The 22,450-nt window shown below is 36.4% G+C and overlaps 1 protein-coding gene across 2 annotated transcripts in view; it reads right to left on the bottom strand.

Annotated features, from left to right (window-relative positions):
- usp32 (ubiquitin specific peptidase 32) overlaps window positions 1-22,450 on the bottom strand; it is a 116,331-nt gene that overhangs the window by 27,455 nt on the left and 66,426 nt on the right. Inside the window, exons 6-17 of one of the 2 annotated variants that reach the window (XM_052107198.1) lie at window positions 12,822-12,953; window positions 12,460-12,567; window positions 9,352-9,467; window positions 8,916-8,978; window positions 8,731-8,814; window positions 8,157-8,218; window positions 7,326-7,428; window positions 5,519-5,708; window positions 4,840-5,015; window positions 3,053-3,193; window positions 2,424-2,583; window positions 453-607 (exon numbers count right to left, since the gene is read on the bottom strand). In XM_052107198.1, coding sequence (XP_051963158.1) covers window positions 453-607; window positions 2,424-2,583; window positions 3,053-3,193; window positions 4,840-5,015; window positions 5,519-5,708; window positions 7,326-7,428; window positions 8,157-8,218; window positions 8,731-8,814; window positions 8,916-8,978; window positions 9,352-9,467; window positions 12,460-12,567; window positions 12,822-12,953 — 1,490 coding nt within the window. The remainder of the gene's footprint in view (window positions 1-452; window positions 608-2,423; window positions 2,584-3,052; window positions 3,194-4,839; window positions 5,016-5,518; window positions 5,709-7,325; window positions 7,429-8,156; window positions 8,219-8,730; window positions 8,815-8,915; window positions 8,979-9,351; window positions 9,468-12,459; window positions 12,568-12,821; window positions 12,954-22,450) is intronic. The other variant, XM_052107199.1, reaches the window with a different exon arrangement.

Raw genomic sequence — 22,450 nt, 5'->3', positions numbered from 1 at the left:
AGTAATAAGGCCAAATTTTCTGTCACTCCCTCAGCAGTTGTGTTAGAAGCCTCATTGCAACTATGGTAACTGATTTTCTGTACAATGCTATAAATTTACAACAAATATTTTTAATGTTGGAAATATAAAAACATTTGCTACATTTACGTTTTTAAATAAGGCGGAAATGCATCATAACAGGTCTGTGAATAGGGTCCATTCTAATACGTGCATCTTTTGTCAACTTTTAGGAGCACACTGGAATATAAACATAACAGACATAGACTAAAAGCCACAGAACTCCAATTTAATAAAAAAGAATAAGCATTTCCTCAGTTCACTGCAGTGAGGTACCTCAGTTACAGTGAAGGGATACAAGTGCATGAGGATAGACTTATAAATGTGTTTGATCAGAGCACAGTTCTACTACATTCAATGCTCTGTTATCCAGTATCAGTTAAGGAGGTCCCCACCTCACTGTTGTAGAGCCAGAGGCGCATATCCTCTTCTTTGATGCGTAACCTCTGGGATAAATACTCATGAATGTCTTTAATGGTCCCCATCCTGCTGAAGCAGCCGGTGTATGCCAGCACTCGCTTCAGAGGGGCGTTAGGAGAAGGAACGTTTCCTGTGTTGGGAATGGAGCAGCCTTTAGCATTTTCTTTGTCACATACAATAAAAATTACCCATTTTAAATGACCCCAGAGGATCAGCACCCTGCTGCGATGTTATACATACAAAAATAACTGTTTAAAGGCACCTTGATAATGTACTCAATTTAACTGTGTAAATTGAGTCCAATAATAATTTTATAGTTACATTTTTTAGACAATTATGAGAAATGTGAAGATGCTGTCCACTTCATCCATGTATCCTAATATGCATGCTATTAAATCAACCAGCATATAGATAAATATATAAAACAAACACACGTACACATGCATGAACACACGTAGCCCCACTACCTGATTGACAGAATGAGGATTAGTTGTAAGGTAGCAGCAAGAAAGGGCAAAGGTCATTTTAAAGGGAACATTCATCAATTAATTAATTCATTAGTCTGGTGATCTGGATAAAAAAAAAATACAAAATCAAGCCCAAAATGTACAATTATTCAAAATATCTGACAAATAAAATAAAAATCAACTGAAGATTCTGGCAGTTATTATTGATTTCACACGAAACAAAATTGAGATAAAGTATTTTGATTGGTATTATTGCAAAGCAAACAATTAAAGACAGGTTCCCACTCCCCAAATCCTTTCTCGGATTTCCACGACCTTTTCAGTTTTTTGTAATTACAGGATTACACTCAAGAAAGGCAATTTCTATCTGATCAAATATTTTAGCATTACTAGAAAAAGATTATATTCACTTATCAACAAAGTTCCATGCAATTTAAAGGAATGTTTTGGGTTCAAAAGAAGTTTAGCACAATTGACAGCATTTGTGGAATAAGGTTGATTTCCACAAAAAACTATTGACTAGTCCCTCGTTTATAAAAACAAAATCAAAATAGCAGTTACAGGCAATTGCAATGGAAGTTAATGGATATAAACTATAGCCACAAGATACAACATTATATGTGTTAACATGATTTTAGTGTGATAAAATCGCTTACTAACCTTATCTGTGTAAAGTTATATCCAATATTACAAATTTGTTGTCATGACGATGTAATGCCGGTAAACCCTGTAATCTGGTAAATGGGTTACTGTGATAAATCCCTGATTTTATTGAGCTGAAATCATGTTAATACACAAAATGTTTACATCTTGTGGTTTAATTTAATATTTATTTAAGTACTAGCTCCATTCACTTCCAATTTAAGTGCCTTAATGTAACTGCAATTTTGGCTTTTTTCAAATAAATGAGGAACGACGATACATTTTGTTTTTGTTAATCAACATTGTGCCACAAATGCTGTTGATTGATCTTAACTTGTATTGAACTTGGAACCTTCCTTTAAGATTATCTTTAACAAAATGTTTATGATTTTTTCAGGCCTGGAAATCACAGTGGGACCATGGGAAACCTGTAAAGAAAATGAACCAGAGAGCACCCATCTCAACCCACACCAAATAGTCATCGGAGCCAGGCTGAGCCAAGACTGAGTTGCAAACATAATTTCTGGTCCCAATTGAGTCTGAGTCCTGGACAACATTTTAAATCAGGTTACAATAGGCTCAGTGGCCCTTTCCATTTTGACTCTTTGGTAAACCTGATAGTAGCCTGTTTAACTAAACATGCTCAAATTTCTCAAGCCCTAACTCACAAGATGACACAGAGTGCTGGGAGCTGGGATCATGATTTGGCTCTTTAGAGGTTCAATCAGTAATCCAGAGAGCTTGTTTTGCTGAGACCAAGTTGGGTGCATTTAGGAGATTAGGGGAGATGGTCTAGGCAGTGGAAGGAGCCTCTCTCTTGCTGCAGGCTTACGTTACCTCGGGGCATGTTTGGAGGGAACATTCGCAGGCTGGTCATACCCATATTGACCCAGATGTTGGACTGAGGGGGTCGAGTTGCTGGCTGCTGTCGCAGGAATAGAAGGTACCGAGGGAAAAGCTCTAACTCTGGCTGACCCATGAGTGTAGACATGATGACCTGCAGGTTGTAACAAAAGGGACAGAGAGAGAAAGACAGTCAACTAAGATTTCACATGCTTCAGAGGGAAGCTAACTTTTCAACCAAATCAACCAAATTACATGTTTGCAGGCCAGACCGCCACAAAAATTATTTTAGATTTAAAATGAGCTTGAGTTAGTTGTACTAAAAAGTTTAACTGTTCAAAATGACAACTTTCTGGTTGTAAAACTTAATGAAACATGTCCATAGTTAATTTAATGAACTACACCTGTGGTTACTCTGATAGGACACTTGTGTTAACTTGATGTTAACTGACTTCAAACACCTAGTAAAACAGTCTTAAGAAAAGTTGGTTCAAAGTCATTGCAAAAAAGGCAACAAAGTAAAGTTAGCGCTGAGAAAAGGCTGTTGTCAAAAGCAGTGATGATCCATTGGAACACAAATAAATGTTCTTGGTGATGCTGCTGATGAGAGCTGTGATACGTACCGGTCGAGGTAGGCTGAGGTTGGCGCCATACCAGTGGTAAAGTGCCCTCCAGACTGGCTCTGGCACCGTCTCAAAGTCCCGGCAAGCAATCAGCTGCTGGGATTTCTTCAGACGACCTCCTTCCATAGTTAACGTGGGCACCTAGATAAATAAGAGAAACTCACATAACCAAGGGCCATTTACACAAAGGTTCAGGGTTTGACTAGTTGGCTTTGGCTGTTGTCTCCTGCTGGCAGATGCTGGAACTACACCATTATGCATCTTTTTTCATTGACACCTTTCAAAAACAGACGTGTATTCTTATGAAATACTTCTTTAGGAAGGCAACATATACATCGATCAGCCACAACATTAAAACCACCTGCCTAATACTGTGTAGGTCCCCCTCGTGTAGCATTCAGATTAGCATTCTGAAATGCTATTCTTCGAAGCACAATTGTACAGAGCGGTTATCTGAGTTACTGTGGAGTTTGTCAGTTCTGGCCATTCTCCATTGACCTCTCTCATCAACAAGGTATTTCCATCTGCAGAACTGCCACTCACTGGATGTTTTTGGCACCATTCTGAGTAAATTCTAGAGATTGTTGTGTGTGAAAATCCCAGGAGATCAGCAGTTACAGAAATACTCAAACCAGCCCAACTGGCACCAACAATAATGCCATGTGATTATCTAATCAGCAAATGATGTGGCAGTAGTGTAATGCATAAAATTATGCAGATACAGGCCAAGAGCTTCAGATAATGTTCACATCAACCATCAGAATGGGGGAAAAAATGTGATATCTGTTTTTGGACCATGGCATTAATGTTGGTGCCAGACGGACTGGTTTGAGTATTTCTGTAACTGCTGATCTCCTGGGATTTTCACACAAAACAGTCTCTAGAATTTACTCAGAATAGTGCCATAAACAAAAAAACATAACTCAGCTTAGATTGGCGCCAAGTTGTTTTGTCACAAGAAAGCATATGGCAAAAGCTTGACCCTTTACTGACAGCCCAGAGTGTCCTGAATTGAGATCAGTCAGTTTAAATTAAATTAAATTAAATTATGCGTTGTGCATATCAAAGCCAAAATACAACGTCCATGCATGTGGTCGCAGGGTCGAACATGGTAAAATGACACTCTCTAGGTATTTTTGACCTTCTTAGTTAACACTGACAATAATTTGCAGTGACAAAGCAACAAAAAGTTCATGATTTTCACATGATTCAACTCTTGATACAGTTGGGTACTGCAGTGGATTAGGAATGCCTACTTGGTACAGCCACTTGGCCACCTCAAGAGAATTAATCGCGATAAGTGTGAACGCCACTTCACCCTGCTCTTCTCTGATGACTGTGAGAGGCTGAATAAAGGGTGTATAGGACTAAAAAGTGCTCATGTGGATTCGACTACTACTATGTATTATGATTTTCCGGATGTAGTATGTTACATTAATACAAGACTGCAAATGTGATTGTGACAGGGCATTACTGAAGCAAGCAGTTTCAAACAAAAATGCTTTCAGCTTCACAAAAAGGAATTAATTTGCTGGAAAACAAATATTTCAAAGCATTCATCCCAGGATTAATGTTCTCTAGGTGATTTCAAATTTAAAAAATGGCACTTTAATGTAGTTCTGAGCTCTCGAAGCTACAATTAGAAGGAAGGCAAGACAACTACTTGGTGTTATTTTCCCTGCAGGTCTACTTAATGCACTTTGTGCAGTCATTTGGACAAGAGAATTATCAGCGGCAGTTCTGAACATTCTGCTAACGGTGGGTGTTCTGAGCATATGTGCACTCACCTTCATGGGCTCAGTGGTTACTAGTGGCTGGTTATCAATGGCACCGGGCCTCTGTGTGACCATGCTGTTGGGAAAATAACCATTGGCACTGGAGAAACACTGGTTGTTGTCAGAGACGCCGTGCTGTCGAGTGAAGCAGACGTCCGTGGCAGAGGAACTGATGTGTGGAGTCAGGCCTGAGGAAGTGAAAACACTCTGCGTTTTAGGCTTATATTTATGGCCTTTTGCCTTTATTAGACAGGACAGAGGTAGAGAGGAAAACGGGGAGAGATAGAGTGAGAGGGGAATGTGATCGGGATATGATGCAGACTGGCCTCAAACCTACATTCCCGTGAGCACAACACCTCTTTTTTTTTTTTTTTTGCGTAATACCCACTAAGGCAGCATGATTAATTATACAAATCAGAACAGTTGATTATTTCTCTTGACATTGTAATTGCAATATCAAGAGAAATATTGGGAAAAGAAAGTGGCAAAATTTGTAAATTATGGTTAATGGTAAATAAGGAACAGGATCAAGAAATGTCCCAAGCCAAATTCAAACTCATGTGAGCAACACGGCTCAATGTGTCAGAGCATATGTGATAACTGCTAGGCCATAGCCATGGTGGCAGACTCTTAAGGTACAGTACTTACTCTCACAGCAATGTATGAATCATGCTAAGTACCATGTACTTACTATTTCCAGTGGTTTCTGAGGCCTCTGATGAGCTGGAGATATTGTCTGGGAATTTTTCCTCTTGGGGACTGGGGGAAAGAGCAACTATTCCAACTCTGTTCATGACAGACTCTACAGGTGCTGTGGACTGAGGACTTCTTATCCCACTGCCCTGCATTGATGGCTGCTCCACGACAATTGACTTATTATCCTATTTAACAAAGGATTGCATATAAAAAAATACTAAATCAGTATGTTCTGTATGGTCAGTATTATCAAAAGAAAACTGGGCAATGCAAAACTAAAGCCTTTAAAAGCAGATTGCGCTATTTTCTGTAAGTCATTAATTAAAAATGACCAGAAAGTGTGTTCAATGAACTCTGACCAATCACAGAGCTGTCTCACAGGTTGCATTTATGCTGAAAGACCTAATGCAGTGATACTTTTTACCATAAATCTCCACTTTCTCACATTCAGAATGTGAAAGAATGTGAAAGTGGAGATTTATAGTAAAATAGGACTTAAATATTGATCCGTTTCTCACCCACACTTATATCTCTTCTGAAGATATGGATTTAAACCACTAGAGACACATGGAATACTTTAATGTGACCATTATGTAATTTTTAGAGCTTCAAATGTTTGGTCACCATTTCCTTGCACTGTAAGGACCAACAGAGCTGAGACATTCTTCTAAAAACCTTTGTTTGTGTTCAGCAGAAGAAAGAAAGTCATGCACATCTGGGATGCATGAGGGTGAGTAAACGATGAGATGATTTATCCCTTTTTTGGAGTGTTTGGCTTCCCAGTACAACTCATAGCTCAATAAAATGTCTATATGACAATGAGGAAGCAGCATTACTTACAGTGTAATTTGACATTCAGTGGGATAGGATGTAAAAAATAAACATATAAATAAATGCATATAATATAACTCACCCTTATCATTCAAGTGCCAATTCACCCAAAAATAAAATTAGTTGCCCTCATGTTGTTACAAACCTCTATGACTGTTTGGAACTTAAAAGTAGATGTTAGAAATAATGTTAGCTTCAGTCACTATTCACTTTCATTTAAATGGAAAAAAATATACAGTGACAGTGAATGGTGACTGACATTCTGCCTAAAATCTCCTTTTGTGATCGTCGAAAGAGAAATTCAAATAGGATTGAGTGCAAGTAAAGATAACAGAAATACAATTTTTGTGTGAACTGCCCTTTTGTTAAAGTATTTGCTAAAGGTATCTGGCATGAACCATATACACAGCACATGATTGCATTACAGCTTGCTGGGAAAGTACTGTACAGTGCAAAAGTCTTAGGCACATTAGATATTTCACAAAAACTTTTGTCTTGAGATGTTTATTTAATATCTTCTGCTTTAGTGTGTCGATAGGAAACATCTAATTTCTATTTTTAAACATTCCTTTTGCAAACAGAATAGAAGTAGAACAAGGAGTCTTGCAACAGATGGCAAGGCCCCCATAGTCTGGGATTACATGTACATAGAAATGTGGATAGTTCTTCAAGACGCTTGGAACAACCTATCTGCCAACAACCTTGAAAAACTGTGTGCAAGTATGTGCTTCGCATGCAAAGCGTTGTTACACTAAATATTGATCTTGTTTTTTATGTATACTGAACTTCGTGTTAAATTATTCATGGTATTATTTTTGAAAACATCCCGACTATACAGCATTTTTTAAAACTGCTTAAAACTCTTGCTCAGTACAGTTTATATATATAAAAATAAGGTTCAGACTAATCCATGTAATTTAAACCTCAACCATTGTTATGTAGAAGCTTTACAGAGATTTTTTATCACTCACATATCTAACATAGTCCTTCCAATGCTGCCACCACTGCATAGAGATCATAAACCAGTTCTGATTCGGCAGCAGTCCGTGTCTGCTCTCCCTCTCAAGCCAACCCCTGTGATAACACACAAACAAAATCAGAGTGTACATTACACTACAAACAAGCACCAACATAAATCCACAAAATATTATTTATTTTCAGAACCAATAAGACATTATAGGGGTAGTTCACCCAAAAAGGAACATTATGTAATTATTTATCCACCCTCATATTATTCCAAAAAAGGATATGTATGGCAGAATGTTAAAGTCATCATTCAAACATTGCATGGGGAAAAAATAAGTAATAAAAGTGAATGGTGACAGAGGCTAACATTCTGCCTATCATTTCCCTTTGTCATATGGTTTGAAACAACATGAGGGTGAGTAAATGATGACCAGATTTTTATTTTTGGGTGAACTACACCCATAATGTCTTATATCAATAAACTTGGAAAGTATGTGAAATACAGCTAAAGCAATACAACAGAAACAGATATGTGTTGGTAGTGCATTTATAATGTCTTCATGTGCACTGTAAGTACTGCTAGAAAATACAATTGTGCTGTATAATTGTGTTCTCAAACTATGTCTGCTTTACAACACAGTTAGAGACAAAGGAAGTACAGCGGATGTAATAAACAGATAAAGCATAATCATGAGGCTCATTGGGGAGTGAAATGCAATACAGCACTCATAAAGCTTATTTTAAAACATGAGGTATTGTGAGAGTGCTCTGTAGGGAAACTTATGAAAGGAAGGTTGTGATTGGGTGAGTAATGCTGTGTTGTGTCCTACACTCACCTAATGATTTGGCCTTCTTCTTCAGGGGTAGCTGGGCGCAGGCCCAGAACGATATGACACACCTGACAAAGAACCGATTAAATAAGCCATTTAAGGCCAGACCCAAAACAACAATACACAAACTTTGCTAGATTCAAATGTGTGTCCAACAGTGTTAAAAATAAACTGTTTAATTAAGAGGCAATATTTGAAATTCTCAATCTGAACAATTATGGCTGTTACCTTTGAAATCAATGCCCATTGTGTAACATTTCAGTCACACAGTAAACAACAATGCTATTATCTGACAGATCATTACAGTGTCTGCAAAAGCACTAAGACCATAAGTCTATGGGCCTAGAATATGATATTTATTTTATTTTATTTTATATATATTGAATGAAAGATAACAGAAATTCACAAAAGGGGCATTTTTTGCCCTCACATTTGAAATATCTGGAGAATTTCTGCATCTGGTCACTTTCTGTATCATTTATGCACTGAGCCCTGATTCATTTCTGAACCTGGTGTCCAGATTATGAAGCATTAAGACACTAAATTTTCCTTTTTTCCTTAAAATAATCTTGGATATTACCTGAAACAGCAGGTTGAGGAACTCATTGGCAAGGGCACTTTTCACACTCCATATCTGATAGTCCTCCAGGGTTAACTGCCCTTGCTATGAGTACAACAATGCACATAAATTATGGCATAAAAGTCTCAACAGGATGCTAAATCTACATAATCTTGCAATGAGAATAAAAATAAAAGATCAATTACTTTTGTTGTGTCATGCATTTTTAGTATGTCCTCTACAATGTCTGACACGCTGGAATCAAACTCCTGAAACAAACATGAACATAAATCATGAAATCTATAAATAGCAATTCCATACAAAATTACATGAACGGACTGCACCGGATCTAAGAAATACAGTGACAGCTCAGGCATCACAAATCAATAATTAATCCAGAAGGAGTTACATTTAAATGCATAATCTCACTTGCATGAATCACCTTACAGGCATTTATAGGCCACATAACAGTATACTGAAATAACACCACAACAGTAATTTGTTGCAAAAGTGTTGCCAATCAAGATCTTTTGGCAGCAATGGTTAACCAGCTCAGAGCTAAACCGCATCATGTGCTTATTGCTTATTCTGTAGAAGTAAGGTTGGTTAGCTCGATTAGACATTCAGCTGCTCTGAACTTACTGGGAGGGTGTCTGTGCGGTTATCCTTCCACACCTCCAGCAGTGCCACCACCATCTCATGGATCTCATCCTTGGATAGAACTCCATCCCGATCTACATCAAACACTTTAAAACAAACTGCAATAGACCAAGACAAACAGCTTTAGACATAGAGCATTCATCAAATAGAAAACAACTGTGACAGTTACATCAAACAATGCTGTCTTCTACAATATTCTTGAAATAGGAGTACACTGTATGTTCAGGACGGTTGCTTGGAATCCTTTGAAATGGCTAGACAAATTAAATGCATTCAGAATACTGCAGTGGAATAAGATGAACAACTAAATGCCTATTTATACAAAATGCTAAAGGAATTGTTGACATCTAATCACTCAAAGACCAGAATGAATATTCGTCAGGCAAAATGAAAACCAAATTCCTTACCATACATTAAAAAACCACACCTGGTAGCGATGGTCAACAAATTAACTGTACAACAAATGATGGACACATCTTTCAGCATTGGGCTGTCAATGTGAATGCATTATCTTTTGAGTTAACATAATTACCTAATTTAGCATTATAAGGGGTAATTTACACTGAACATGTTTATGCGTCTATCTGCACCGTTTTTTCCCCAATTGTTCTTCTATATAAATAGAAGATAGACTGACATCTTTGACGTTGTGCTGAGTCTTGAGCTGCTTTTCCAAAATTGGGCCGAATGGTTCTGAGCATGGTGAGGAACAGTTCCAGTAGCATTTCCACATGAGCATTGTTCGGACCGGTGCAATTACAAACAGTTCTCAGTCTGGATTTCTCGTCACCATGTTCCTCAGTGCTGTTGGAATGGCTTTAGTATGTGGCAACACATGATCATCAATTTGCCAACAAAAAGGTAACTGATTTGTTTTAGGCAGCGGGCAAAATTACATTGAGTAACATAATAGAGTATGTTTGATGTATCTTCGAGATTATATGATTATAGTTTAACAAGTATAGAAAAATGTTCTATGTGCAAGGTTGATTACGCAAGCTAGCTCATTAAAACCCAAATAATATATAATTATATTCAGGGCTCGATATGGACCCTTTTCACAGACCTGTTATTACGTGTTTCTGCCTTCTTTAACAATGTAAATGTAGCAAAATCTTTATATTTACAACTTTAAAAATATTTTGAGTAAATTTATAACTTTGTACTGTGTATTATATTACCCTGGAATACGTTTTTAAAAATCAGTTACCATAGCTGCAGTGAGTCTTCTAGCACAGCTGCTGAGGGAGTGACAGAAAATGTGGTCCGTTTCTCTCTTCTTACTGATTTTATCCAGCGCTATATATTTTTTATCTTCTTTTGCAAAGTTGTGAAAGCATAATCGTTGATTTTTTCTTTTGCTGTTGGAGCAAACGGCTAACCAAAAATTGTATTTGCTGTGGTCCCCCATTCACCACCATTCAAGTTTAGCCAAATATGACGACTTCAGCTTTGCGAACGCAGGCATGCGAGTCCATTGATACAGGTTAGATTCTGATTCACAAGCCCTTAATTCAATTTGATTCCGATCTCGATTCAATATCAATTAATATGGATACATTTCTGTTACAATGTCCATTTTGTTTACATATAAAATAAATGTTCTCTTAGCTAATGCTCTTAATTATAAAATGAACCTTCTAGGCAGCCCTTCTAGGTACAACTCAAAAATACTTTATCATTAGTTTCTCATCAAATTGGTCACTTCTTAACTTTTGAAATATTTTCAAATTCAGTCTATTCCATCATTTAATGTCTTTAAATTACACATATTATGTTGCATATATATTTTTGTTACATTTTTATTGTTAACTTGCATAATTTGTACTATTTACAAGTTTTAACATTGATATGTAGAACACAACGGTACTATCTCTTTTAGACTACAGCATCAGCCTGTAAGCAAATATAACGAGAGAAGACATGCATAATTTCTTCAGGGCATCCATGTGTGATTAGAATTAAATGTGTCTTATTTTGTTGTTTTAATCAACAACAGACCATAAAAAATTTAAAGGGTATTAAAAGAGACATTATTTAATGATATTTGGATGCGTGGATCTTGTCGATGCACACACAGAACGAGTTAAACCAAATTTTTACACTCAAAACGCAGTGAAAGGACCTCTGTGCTAATAACTTCACTATACTTAATCACTGGTGAGTAAAATCTGACCATTTACTAGCCAGTGGCTATCATAGACATTTTAGTCACATAGCGTGACATTTGGTTGAACATGAGTAATTTACTTTATTAAATTTAATACATTTAACTGTATTAAAATGGGTTGGCACATAGAGTGAAAGATTGATCTTGGGATTTAAGAATTGATATCGAGATCATTCAAACGAAGATCGCAATACATTGGAAAATCTGCCAACCCCTCGGCAAATGATGGTAAACCTCTACTTTCTTTCTTTGCTTTCCTTTTTACGAAATTACTTTCCTGTGCTTAAGCAGGGGAAAAGCAGTCCCAAAAACTGGAATATGTGATCATCCTCTATAGCGCACTCCCTCCAATGTTTATCTCTCATGCCATCGCCAACAGATATATTTGTTACGTACATTCAAGCACCACAGCGAAACCCCACCCCCAATAATGTGGCAACAGTTCAGCCCGATGGTGGAAAATAAGTTTTGCTGCTTGTCTCAAGCAGGAGCTTAAAATATTTTAGATGCTGCTTCAAGTTTAAAAGCATTTTCTATTGTATTTGTTGCGCTGCATCTAGCTTTGTTTTGCTTGTTTTTTTAGGACAAGAATGTGTTTGGTCTGAATGGCCATAAGAGTTTCACTCTGTTATGTGTGATTTCTTAATACTGGTCAGAAATAGCCAGAACCATAAGAGTGGCAGAACGGGATCTTGCTTCAGTTTATCTGAAAATGATGAAGAGCTTCTTGCCAAAGTTTATTTATTAAATTAAACTCTGATAGGACGTTTAACAAAAGTAAAGTCATTTAAAGTTTTTGTTTGGGCCAGCAACAGAACTATCCTTGTTGAATATGTAATATTAAGTCCATAATGTGCTGGGGAAAGTTTAATCATTGCAGGTTTTTTCAAACAGAGGATGAGAGGAAATAAAATGCTCACACTTTTGCCTCTCAGCCACAGGACCCCGACAACATGCTGAGAGCCCACACGATATCTCCTTAAAGTCAATATGATTGTCCCGATTCTCATCAAAGGCATGAAACAAGCCTGGAAAATGGGAGAAAATGTCAGTGCTCAGATTAGCCTAAAAGAATAATTGGATTCTTTGGAGATATTTTTTATCACAAATGATCCAATACATTTTAAAAAGCAAGGCCTACTGCTCCTAAAATAAGCTGATCTGTGACTTTCCTAGGTGTCACAAACATTTTGAAAGTAAATGACTAGCAGATGGATGCATGTCTGAGTGTTTGGGTGTCTTAATCTTTTGAGAGAACATGCTCTAATACATTTTGTCTTACCTTCACTAAGTGATGCATGAATAGGGGGTGAGACCAGAGGGACAAAGGTTTCCAAATCAAAACGCCCCGTCCTTGACTGGGCTTTCAGCAGCCAGTAGCGCTTTTCCAAGTCAATAATGTCAGATTCTTCTACTGCAAACAAAAGACAAAAGAAACCATACACTGAAATTCTAACTTTTCATCTGCTGACAAAAATAGTACTGTAGTGGTACTATGGTACATTGATGGTATTAGATGGTAATACCATAGTACATTGATACAATATTAAAATACATTACAAAAAATTAAAAACCATGGAGCTGGAAAGTCACCAAATATATTAAATAGTAGCCAAGGGTAAGAAATTAGCACCTGCCAAATGTGGGTATTTCATGTACATGGCAGGTAATTTTGCTCATCTACACTAGCTTGAAGAAACACACTTTTTATTTTTTGAACAGACGAAAGAATGTTTGTTGTTTGTTCAGAAGCATTCAGTATGAGTGTGTCTCATGAACATACAAATGTAAAGAGTTCTCACTCTTTCTCCTCTGTTTCAGTCATCTGAAAACTGTTTGCAAGAAAAGCGTTGTTTATGAGAATGCTCCAATTGACCTAAGACCATCTCAGGAGGTGCTCAAAGTTTAGTTTGCTTTATTTTCACAGAGTAGAACACAACTGTACTATCTCTTTTAGACTACAGCATCAGCCTGTAAGCAAATATAACAAGAGAAGACATGCATAATTTCTTCAGGGCATCCATGTGTGATTAGAATTAAATGTGTCTTATTTTGTTGTTTTAATCAACAACTGACCATAAAAAATTGAAAGGGTATTAAAAGAGACATTATTTAATGATATTTGGATGCGTGGATCTTGTCGATGGACACACAGAATGAGTTAAACCAAATTTTTACACTCAAAACGCAGTGAAAGGACCTCTGTGCTAATAACTTCACTATACTTAATCACTGGTGAGTAAAATCTGACCATTTACTAGCCAGTGGCTATCATAGACATTTTAGTCACATAGCGTGACATTTGGTTGAACATGAGTAATTTACTTTATTAAATTTAATACATTTAACTGTATTAAAATGGGTTGGCACACAGAGTGAAAGATTGATCTTGAGATTTAAGAATTGATATCGAGATCATTCAAACGAAGATCGCAATACATTGGAAAATCTGTATTTTTACCCAGCCCTAATTCTATTACTCCTTTGATATTTTGTAGTGCAGTGAAACTAAAATGTATTTATATTTAAATAATTAGTATTATCATTATTATTATTATTATGTTTACATTTATAATTGTCTTTAGATCTTAATTTGTATCAGTACTTTTCCACCTTTTGTAGACGGTAGGATACTTGTGGATACAAATGGAAGGGAGGTTATGTATGATTTTTTTTTTTTTCACCACTTTGTTATATTAATTGCTCTTTTGTTTCGTTTGAAGTGTAATTTGAATCTTTGGTTTAAGTTTTTTGTGTTTCAATAGTAAAATCAATAAAGCAAAAATAACACCAATCCCTCAGCCGGGAGGTTATGGTGTAATCAGATATTGCAATACTTTTTTTTATAAAAATATTGTGAACATATTTCTTGTATTTTGCCCAGCCCTAGTTGACTTGCTATTTTAATATTTGGTTGGATATTTGTTTTTTATTAAAAGGTGAGTGCATCACACTACCCGTAATTTCCAAATGTGGGTCAAATATGACCCCTGTGTGTTTACTATATGGTATTCAATACTAATCATATTTTGATGCCAATCATTTGATTTAGTCCACCCTGATTCCATATTTAATGACTCATAAACTGTATCTGTTTGACAACACTAATAAACTGTGACTTTAAACAAAACATTTTGACATTAAAATCACATAGTGGGCTGTGGTGACAAACATGGGATCCTGTTAGATGGATTAATTTATCAAGAGTGATTACATAACAATTAGTCCTACTAGGTAAAAGCATGAGTCCACCCGAATTAACTGAAAGACTGGACTATATATGGTGTTAGGGTTAAGAGGCCCGAGGACAACAACCCTTTCTTTGCCATAATCTCTAGCTTAGACTAATAGGATCTTGTTTACCCCTCCCATGTGACATGACTGTAACACATAAGGCAAGTGTCAAAACACAGGAATACAAATCTGATCTTTTGTTTAGCCTGATGTTCATCTCAGACCAACCCCCTCTCTGTTATTCAAGAACACTACATTTTAGAAGAATGCACAACAAAAATATATAAACTGGTCAATACAAAAGAATGTCCTAGTTGTTTCTGGGGACAGCAATAAACCGTATCTTAATGAACAGACTCTGGATTGTCTTGTAGATATACAGAAACTCCTCTGCTATCTTGGACATGTGCAGCAGTTAAACTGTGGTTTGACAGACGATTGGGAGTCTGATTGGAGTGGTTCGATAGTCATTATTTCCCATAGTGCTCTGTGAGAGCATGTCTGCTGTCTAGGGGGCATAGTCTTAAAGATGTAGAGACCGGGACCACAGAGTGGAGTCTGGGGATCTATAGGGGTATAAAACCCACCAGTCACTGCTCACGATCATTGATTCAGTGTCATTTTAGAGGCAAATGAGAGTGGAAATCCATGATAAAACAAAACAACACTAGTTATAATAAACATTTAATATCCAACATGCATTTAGCGCAGTCAAATTATATTTCACAACAAATATCCCCATGGTTGGAAGTCCCATTGTAGTGCTGCACCTATTTAATTTTGTGATGAGGGATTATCATTATTCAGAGCAAAGTTATTATTAATGAGGACAATGATGGTTTAGCAGTTAGTCAGTAATGGAGGAAATTCACTATCTACTTGAGTGTTATCCATCGTTTGTGCATTGTCCAGTGACAGCTAATCAATAAAACTTATTATGCATGGTATGGATCGGCAAATGAGCCATTGTTCATCCTGAATATTTGCAACATCCTTAAAGGGATAGTTCCAGTAAAAATCATAAAGTCATTATTTACTCACTGTCATATTGTTCCACAACCCTATTACTTTTTCAGTCTAACAGAAAAGGGGATATTAGGCAGAGTGACTTTTATTGAATGGAGAAAAAAAAAGGTACAATGAAAGTGAATGTTGACTAAGGCTGTCAGGCCCTAACATTATGCATAAATCCTTTTGTGTTCCATCCTTTTGAGTAAATTAATACATTTTTGGGTGAACTATCCCTTTAATTGAAGCACCATGGGCAGTTCATGATACCTATGATATCACCTTAAATTGCAATGCATCGTGGTGAGGACAGCCATTGTTTCTTTGGCTAGCATAATTTGACTGTGTGCTAAATGCATGTTGTAAATAGCACTTACAGTTGAAAAGAGCCGTCTGAATCGTGGTTCACTGCCGTTTTTTAAATCCAGCATTTTGAACATGACGTCTTTTCAGCCCATGAGGGCTTGAGAGGCCTACAGTGTGAAAAGATGTCATGTTAAAAAATCCAGCATTTTTTAAAATGCTGGATTTAAAAAAACGGCAGTGAACCACGATTCAGATGGCTCTTTTCAACTGTAAGTGCTTTTTACTGTATACCAAGATCGTTGTTCCTTGTTCTTACATGGTGCTTGTTTAAGAAAAAAAGAATAAAATATTTTAGCGGTTATTGTTATTATGTCACATATTTGGTCACAGGTCAATACCCAGGTCCCAGCATGAAGTATGTACGGAATCTATTCATACTCGCATACCTAAACAACATACTGTTTTACCGGCCGAAAGGTGTGTCCTTCATCAAATACAGCACATACTCTGACAGCACGCGATTTCGGATGCAGCGATGGCACAGAGCACATTTAACCCATGGCAGAGTATAAATCACAGGTCTGCTGTGAGACACACTTTTGTATTCAGTAGTACAAACATCAGCTACAAACAAATATCTCTTGAGGAAAGATCTGTTCTTTGATGGCATATCAAATATTGAAAAGTGTTCATCATTCAAATACCAGTGGGAATACAAAATTTAATGCTGTTCTGAAGAAAATAATGCTTGTCAAATAACAGAACTGCTCACCTGAAAATCTCTTCTGGGGAAAACCAAAAATCTGTTTAAAAATTCAATACCTGAGTAGTTGCAGTTTGACATGCTATACTTAAACTATTTTAAAGGGGTCATGACATAAGGATTTACATTTTCCTTGATCTTGATCATTCCTTGACCTAATCAGAATGAGGGCAGAAAATGATTGTTTTATGAAAAACAAAACAAAATTTTTTTCTAATATTATAAGTGAATATAAAGGAACAAAAAAATGATAAAAAGGCTTGTCAAGACCCCTTTAAAGGAGTACTCCGGGTTCAATACAAGTTAAGCTCAATCGACAGCATTTGAAACATATGGTTGATTGCCACAAAACATATTTGAGTTTTTTTATAAAAAAAAGGAGAAGCATAAACTGCGGTACCAATAAGATTCTTAAAATGCAAGTGAATGGGGCCAGTCCACAAATGCTAAAATTCACATTGTTTCAAAAGTACAGCCACGAGACATAAAAATAACTTATTTTTGTGTGTAATAAAACCTCTTGAAGGATTTAGTGTTGTACTTTCAGAATTATTAGATAGGGTAGTAAGCAATTTTAATTTAATTCTACACTGACTATTATGCCAAAAAAGTATGACCTCATATTAATTTATAGATATTTTAATTTATAGACTTTATAGAATATTTTTTATATAAAAAAAGTCACTGAAAACTGACACGCTACTACACCTAAAATATCAGTTTTCCCTTTTACCCTACCAGTCAAAGTTTGTATACATGTGACTGACTATATATTACTCATGATCCAACTTTTTGATATAAAGATATATGCTTAAATGTTTGAAGTAAATTGCGCCTATATATGTTTTTTATGTTTTTTTTACAAACCTAAACTTTGGGCCAGACAGTGAAGGAAAAGCAGCCAAGTGTCCAGAATACACAAGAACTTCTATATTGTTTAAAAAGCAACCCTGGTGGCTATATGAAATAAGAATAAGCTAAAATATAGCCTAATACAGTTTTGATTTGTGTAAAATGTTTTTGTCACTACAAAATTCTTACACTGCTATTTGTGTTATTTCATATTTTTGATACCTTTACTAATGTACTAATATGTGGAAATTTGTTATTCGTCAGCTACCCATCTAAAATGCTAGTACTCACCTAGAGGAGCAATTCTATCAGAGTGGCAACAGAAGAACCATATCATATTCCAATGAACATGTCACGGTGCTGGTTGTTAGATATGGTGTGCATCATAGCAAACTCCATGCGAGTTACCTTTACGTTGGTAAAATGCTGTTACTTTCCATCTCTGTATCCAATATGATTCCCTTTTATTCAAACAGATTATGGTCATCAAGTCAACGCTTTGTCCTTTCTGACAGCCCTCTTGCCTGCTAGCACTGGGCCTGGTGTTGATATTGAGCATATTCCAGAAGATACATGAACTCATAAAATCACATACACATACATAGATCACACAGATCATGACTGCCTCACACAAAAAGCACACATACAACCCTCTCACTGCGCTAAGACGATAATCTGGAGAGGGCCGCAGATTACTGTGTGTTGCTCAGGTAGCTTCTCTGATTGGCCACAAATGGACACAGAGCATAGGTTTTTTTTTTTTTTTTTTCAAAGCTGTCCTTGATTTTCATAGCAAACCTATTTTCATTTTATTGATCTAATTGGATAATCGGTTTCCTTAAGTATTTTCCTACATCCAATTGTTTTCCACACAAAGTGTCCTGAGTTGCACTTTAATTACTGTCACTTTATAACTGTCTGCTACCTCAATAACTGCTATGTGCATAGAACATTATCTCATAGTATGTTATGTTTACATTTTTAGAAACTGTCATCTTTTGCACTACTGAGTACTGGTCGGCGCTGCACTGTCTATTGTCCTGTTCATTGTCAGAAATTTGTTGTACTGTCCTGTACTTTTTGCACATGTTTGCACGTGCACTTTATATAGGTATATATAGGTTTTTTATATAGGTATTTTATTTCGTTGTGTTGTCTCATGTGGTCCTGTGTTGGTCCTTTGTTGTTTTTATGTAGCACCACGGTTCTGGAGGAACGTTGTCTCGTTTTGCTGTGTACTGTACTAACTGTATATGGTTGAAACGACAATAAAAACCACTTGACTTGAAAGAGAGTGGAGATTGTCTGAGGATGTAAATGCATAGACATGGTGACCACAGTGAAGAGAATCAAGCCAAGCTCTGTGCATTTATTCTATGATGGAGGAATATGCTATAGGCAGAATTAATCATGGTCATACAAATACAAAGATGGGCTCATAAATTGACCATCCAAATAATATACAATCAATGGACAAACTACTGCTGTGTATGCCATTTAAAACAATCTATTAGCTACTGTTTTAAATCACAAACATTACAGGCCTGTCAATATTGCTTGCTAATGCCCAGTACTCTAAAATACAAGTTTTAAACTCATTCAAAAATGAGAAAATGCACGATGTGTCATCAATAATTTTGGCCCATTTTCCCGAAAGAGATGGTACATTTTAAATGCTAGCATTTGCGAAAAAATTATTTTGTAAAATTTTAGGAGTACACTAGAATATATAGTGCTAAAAGACATTGACTAAAAGCCACAAAACTCTAACTTTGATTTAATGTTGTCTTTAATGACACAATAATATACAGTGGCAAGAAAAAGTATGTGAACCCTTTGGAATTACCTGCATTTATGAGTCTAAAAATGTGGTTTGATCAAGTTACAATCATGGACAAAAACAATCTGTTTTAACTAACAACACACAAATTATTGTATTGTTCTTGTACATACTGAATACATCAAACATTCACAGCATAGGTAGGAAAAAGTACATGAACCCATAGGTTATTGACGTCAACACAAGCTAATTAGCATTGAATCAAGAGTTGTCAAACCTGGCCTCCAATTAATGTAACAATATTGGAGGTGTGGGTTAGAGCTACTTTGACTTATAAAACACACTCAATCATTTTGAGTTTGCTATTCAAAAGAAGCATCTGCTAACGTGGGCCATGCCTTGCAAAAGAGAGATCTCAGAAGACCTACGATCAAGAATGCTGCTTTGCATAAAGCTGGAAATGGTAACATATTTATCTCGAATGGCTTAGGTATTTATCTGTCCACAGTTAGACAAATTATCTATAAATGAAGACAATTTAGTACTGTGGCTACTCTCACTAGAAGTTCCCGTCCAGCCAAGATAACTAAAAGGGCACCAAAGAATGCTCAGTGAGGTAAAAAAAGAACCCAAGGGTGACAGCTAAAGAAGGAATCATTGGAACATATTGTTAACATCCGTTCATGAGTCTACAATATGGAAAATATTAAACAGGCATGTGCCCATGGCAGGACATCAAAAAGGTAGCAAAAACATTGCTGCGCACCAGAAGTTTACCAAAGACCATGTTGACAATACACAACGTTATTGGGAAAAACATTGAAACTAAGGACTGATGAAACTAAGGTTGAATAGTTTGGGAAGAACACACAGCACTATGTACAGAATACAAAAGTGAGGTACGGTGGAGGGAGCATCGTGATTTGGAGCTGCTTTGGGCCTGGACTGCTTTGCCATCATCAGTTTATCAAGATATCCTACACGATAATGTCAAGGTGGCTGTGAGCCAGCTGAAGCTCAGTAGAAGTTGGGTGATGCAGCAGAACAATGACCCTAAACATCAAAGTACTGTAAATCCATTACAGAATGGTTTCAAAAAAAGAAAGTCCACCTTTTGGAGTGGCCCAGTAAGAGCCCAGACCTTAACCCAATAGAGATGCTGTGAAATGACCTCATGAGGGTCGCTCACATATCCTAAGAATATGATTGAGCTGAAGCAGTTCTGTAAGGAAGAATGGTCCAAAATTTCACCTGAACATTGTGCATGTCAAATCTACAGCTACCGGAAACACTTGGTTGAGGTTATTGCTGCCAAAAAAGTATCATCCAGTTATTAAATCCATGGGTTCACTTACTTTTTCCACAGAACTGTGAATTTTTTATGGGATTTTTTCAGTAAAGACATTAAATATTATAATTGAATTGTCATTTTGTGACTAATTCATGCAGAAAACTTGTTAATTCCAAAGGGTTAACATACATTTTCTCTCCATTGTATTAAAAAAAAAAAAAAAACACTTATAGGCAAAAAACAACAAATAAATTATGACAAAATCATGGTAGTCAAAGCATGGTCACTTTTGAATAGGGGTCAACTAAGCAATGCACCACATCCAATCCAGAATAAATTACAGGCTTCCAACATTACTATTTCATGCCATCAAAAGCATTGACTGACTAAGCGGGTGGGAGATCTTCACCACCTAAATAACTGTCTCATGCTCAGATATTTTGTCACTGTGCAGGCCTGGGGTCTCTGAGCGCAAATGACAGGAGAGTGAATGCAGCCATTTCCTTCACTGTGTCAGTCTGGTTTTAATAGCTAGGTGACTGTGACAGCTGCAGGAGCGCCAATTGTGTGTAAGTGTGTGTTCACTGAGTGGGAAGTGTTGTCAATCACTCGCCATTATCTCAAACTGATGATTCTCTGCCAGTGGAGGGAAGGCTGACTGATTTTCTGATGCCTCGTGTCATGGGGGAGAGTAAAATGGATGGAACGAGACATACAATTGTCCACAAACCTGCAGCAAAAACTGTAGTGTCAGCTTCAGAGACACACAATCTCTCTGGTAAATGTAAATGATAACCTTTAAGATTCCATTTGCAATGCAATTCTCACTAGAACACAACTTTCAGGAAACATAAACCTCTAAAGTGACAAACACTGGCCATTCCTGCAAATAAGCAGTTTAGAGCGTTGAGAGCATATTCAGAGACTATTTAGAGTATTGAGAGATTATGGAGAGAATATTTAGAGAATACTGATGAAGTAATGAGCAAGTATTCAGACAGTATAGAAAGAATATTGGGAGTGTATGGAGATAGTATTAAGAGACTGTCACGTGCTTGTCCTTCGGACAAGTAAAATGGTCATTCACTTTAAAAAGTTACTTGTCCAGAGAGAAAAAAAACGACATTTAATAATAGTTACATGCTCAATTAATATGCCAAAGTTTTAGTTGTGTGTTTTCAAATGTTTATATATTATGTTACTTACGGAATGCAAATAAAGTAAAGCATTTATCGCCATCATTTACAGCAGGGATGCTCACAGTTCTATGGAATGAAATCTGTACTTTCTCATCATATTATTGCAGCAAGATTTGACATGCACAATATATACATCTCACAAATGTACCAGAATCCAACAATTTCAGTAGTCAGTAAAATTGTATGATTCTCGATACAAGTTTCAATAACAAAACAAATAATAACACTAATTTGTTACACTTACAAGCAGATTTTTCTCCAGTGTTTACATTCATTTAGACATAACTCACTGTGTTTATATTAATACCTCACCAAGATGGGTATTTTGGTAGAATTTTGAAATGTTTTTTGAGCATTCACATTCGTATCTGCATTACCACGAGTGTTCTTGGAGCACATGCACATAAAAGCCAACATTCCGTAAAAACATGCAAAACTATTACTAGATTGCTAGCAAATTATGACATTATGTGCTCTG

Source organism: Xyrauchen texanus, chromosome 36 (assembly GCF_025860055.1).
Source record: "Xyrauchen texanus isolate HMW12.3.18 chromosome 36, RBS_HiC_50CHRs, whole genome shotgun sequence".
Classification (NCBI taxonomy): domain Eukaryota; kingdom Metazoa; phylum Chordata; class Actinopteri; order Cypriniformes; family Catostomidae; genus Xyrauchen; species Xyrauchen texanus.
Note: the sequence above shows the minus strand (reverse complement) of the source record. Positions and strands in the feature narration are given on the sequence as shown.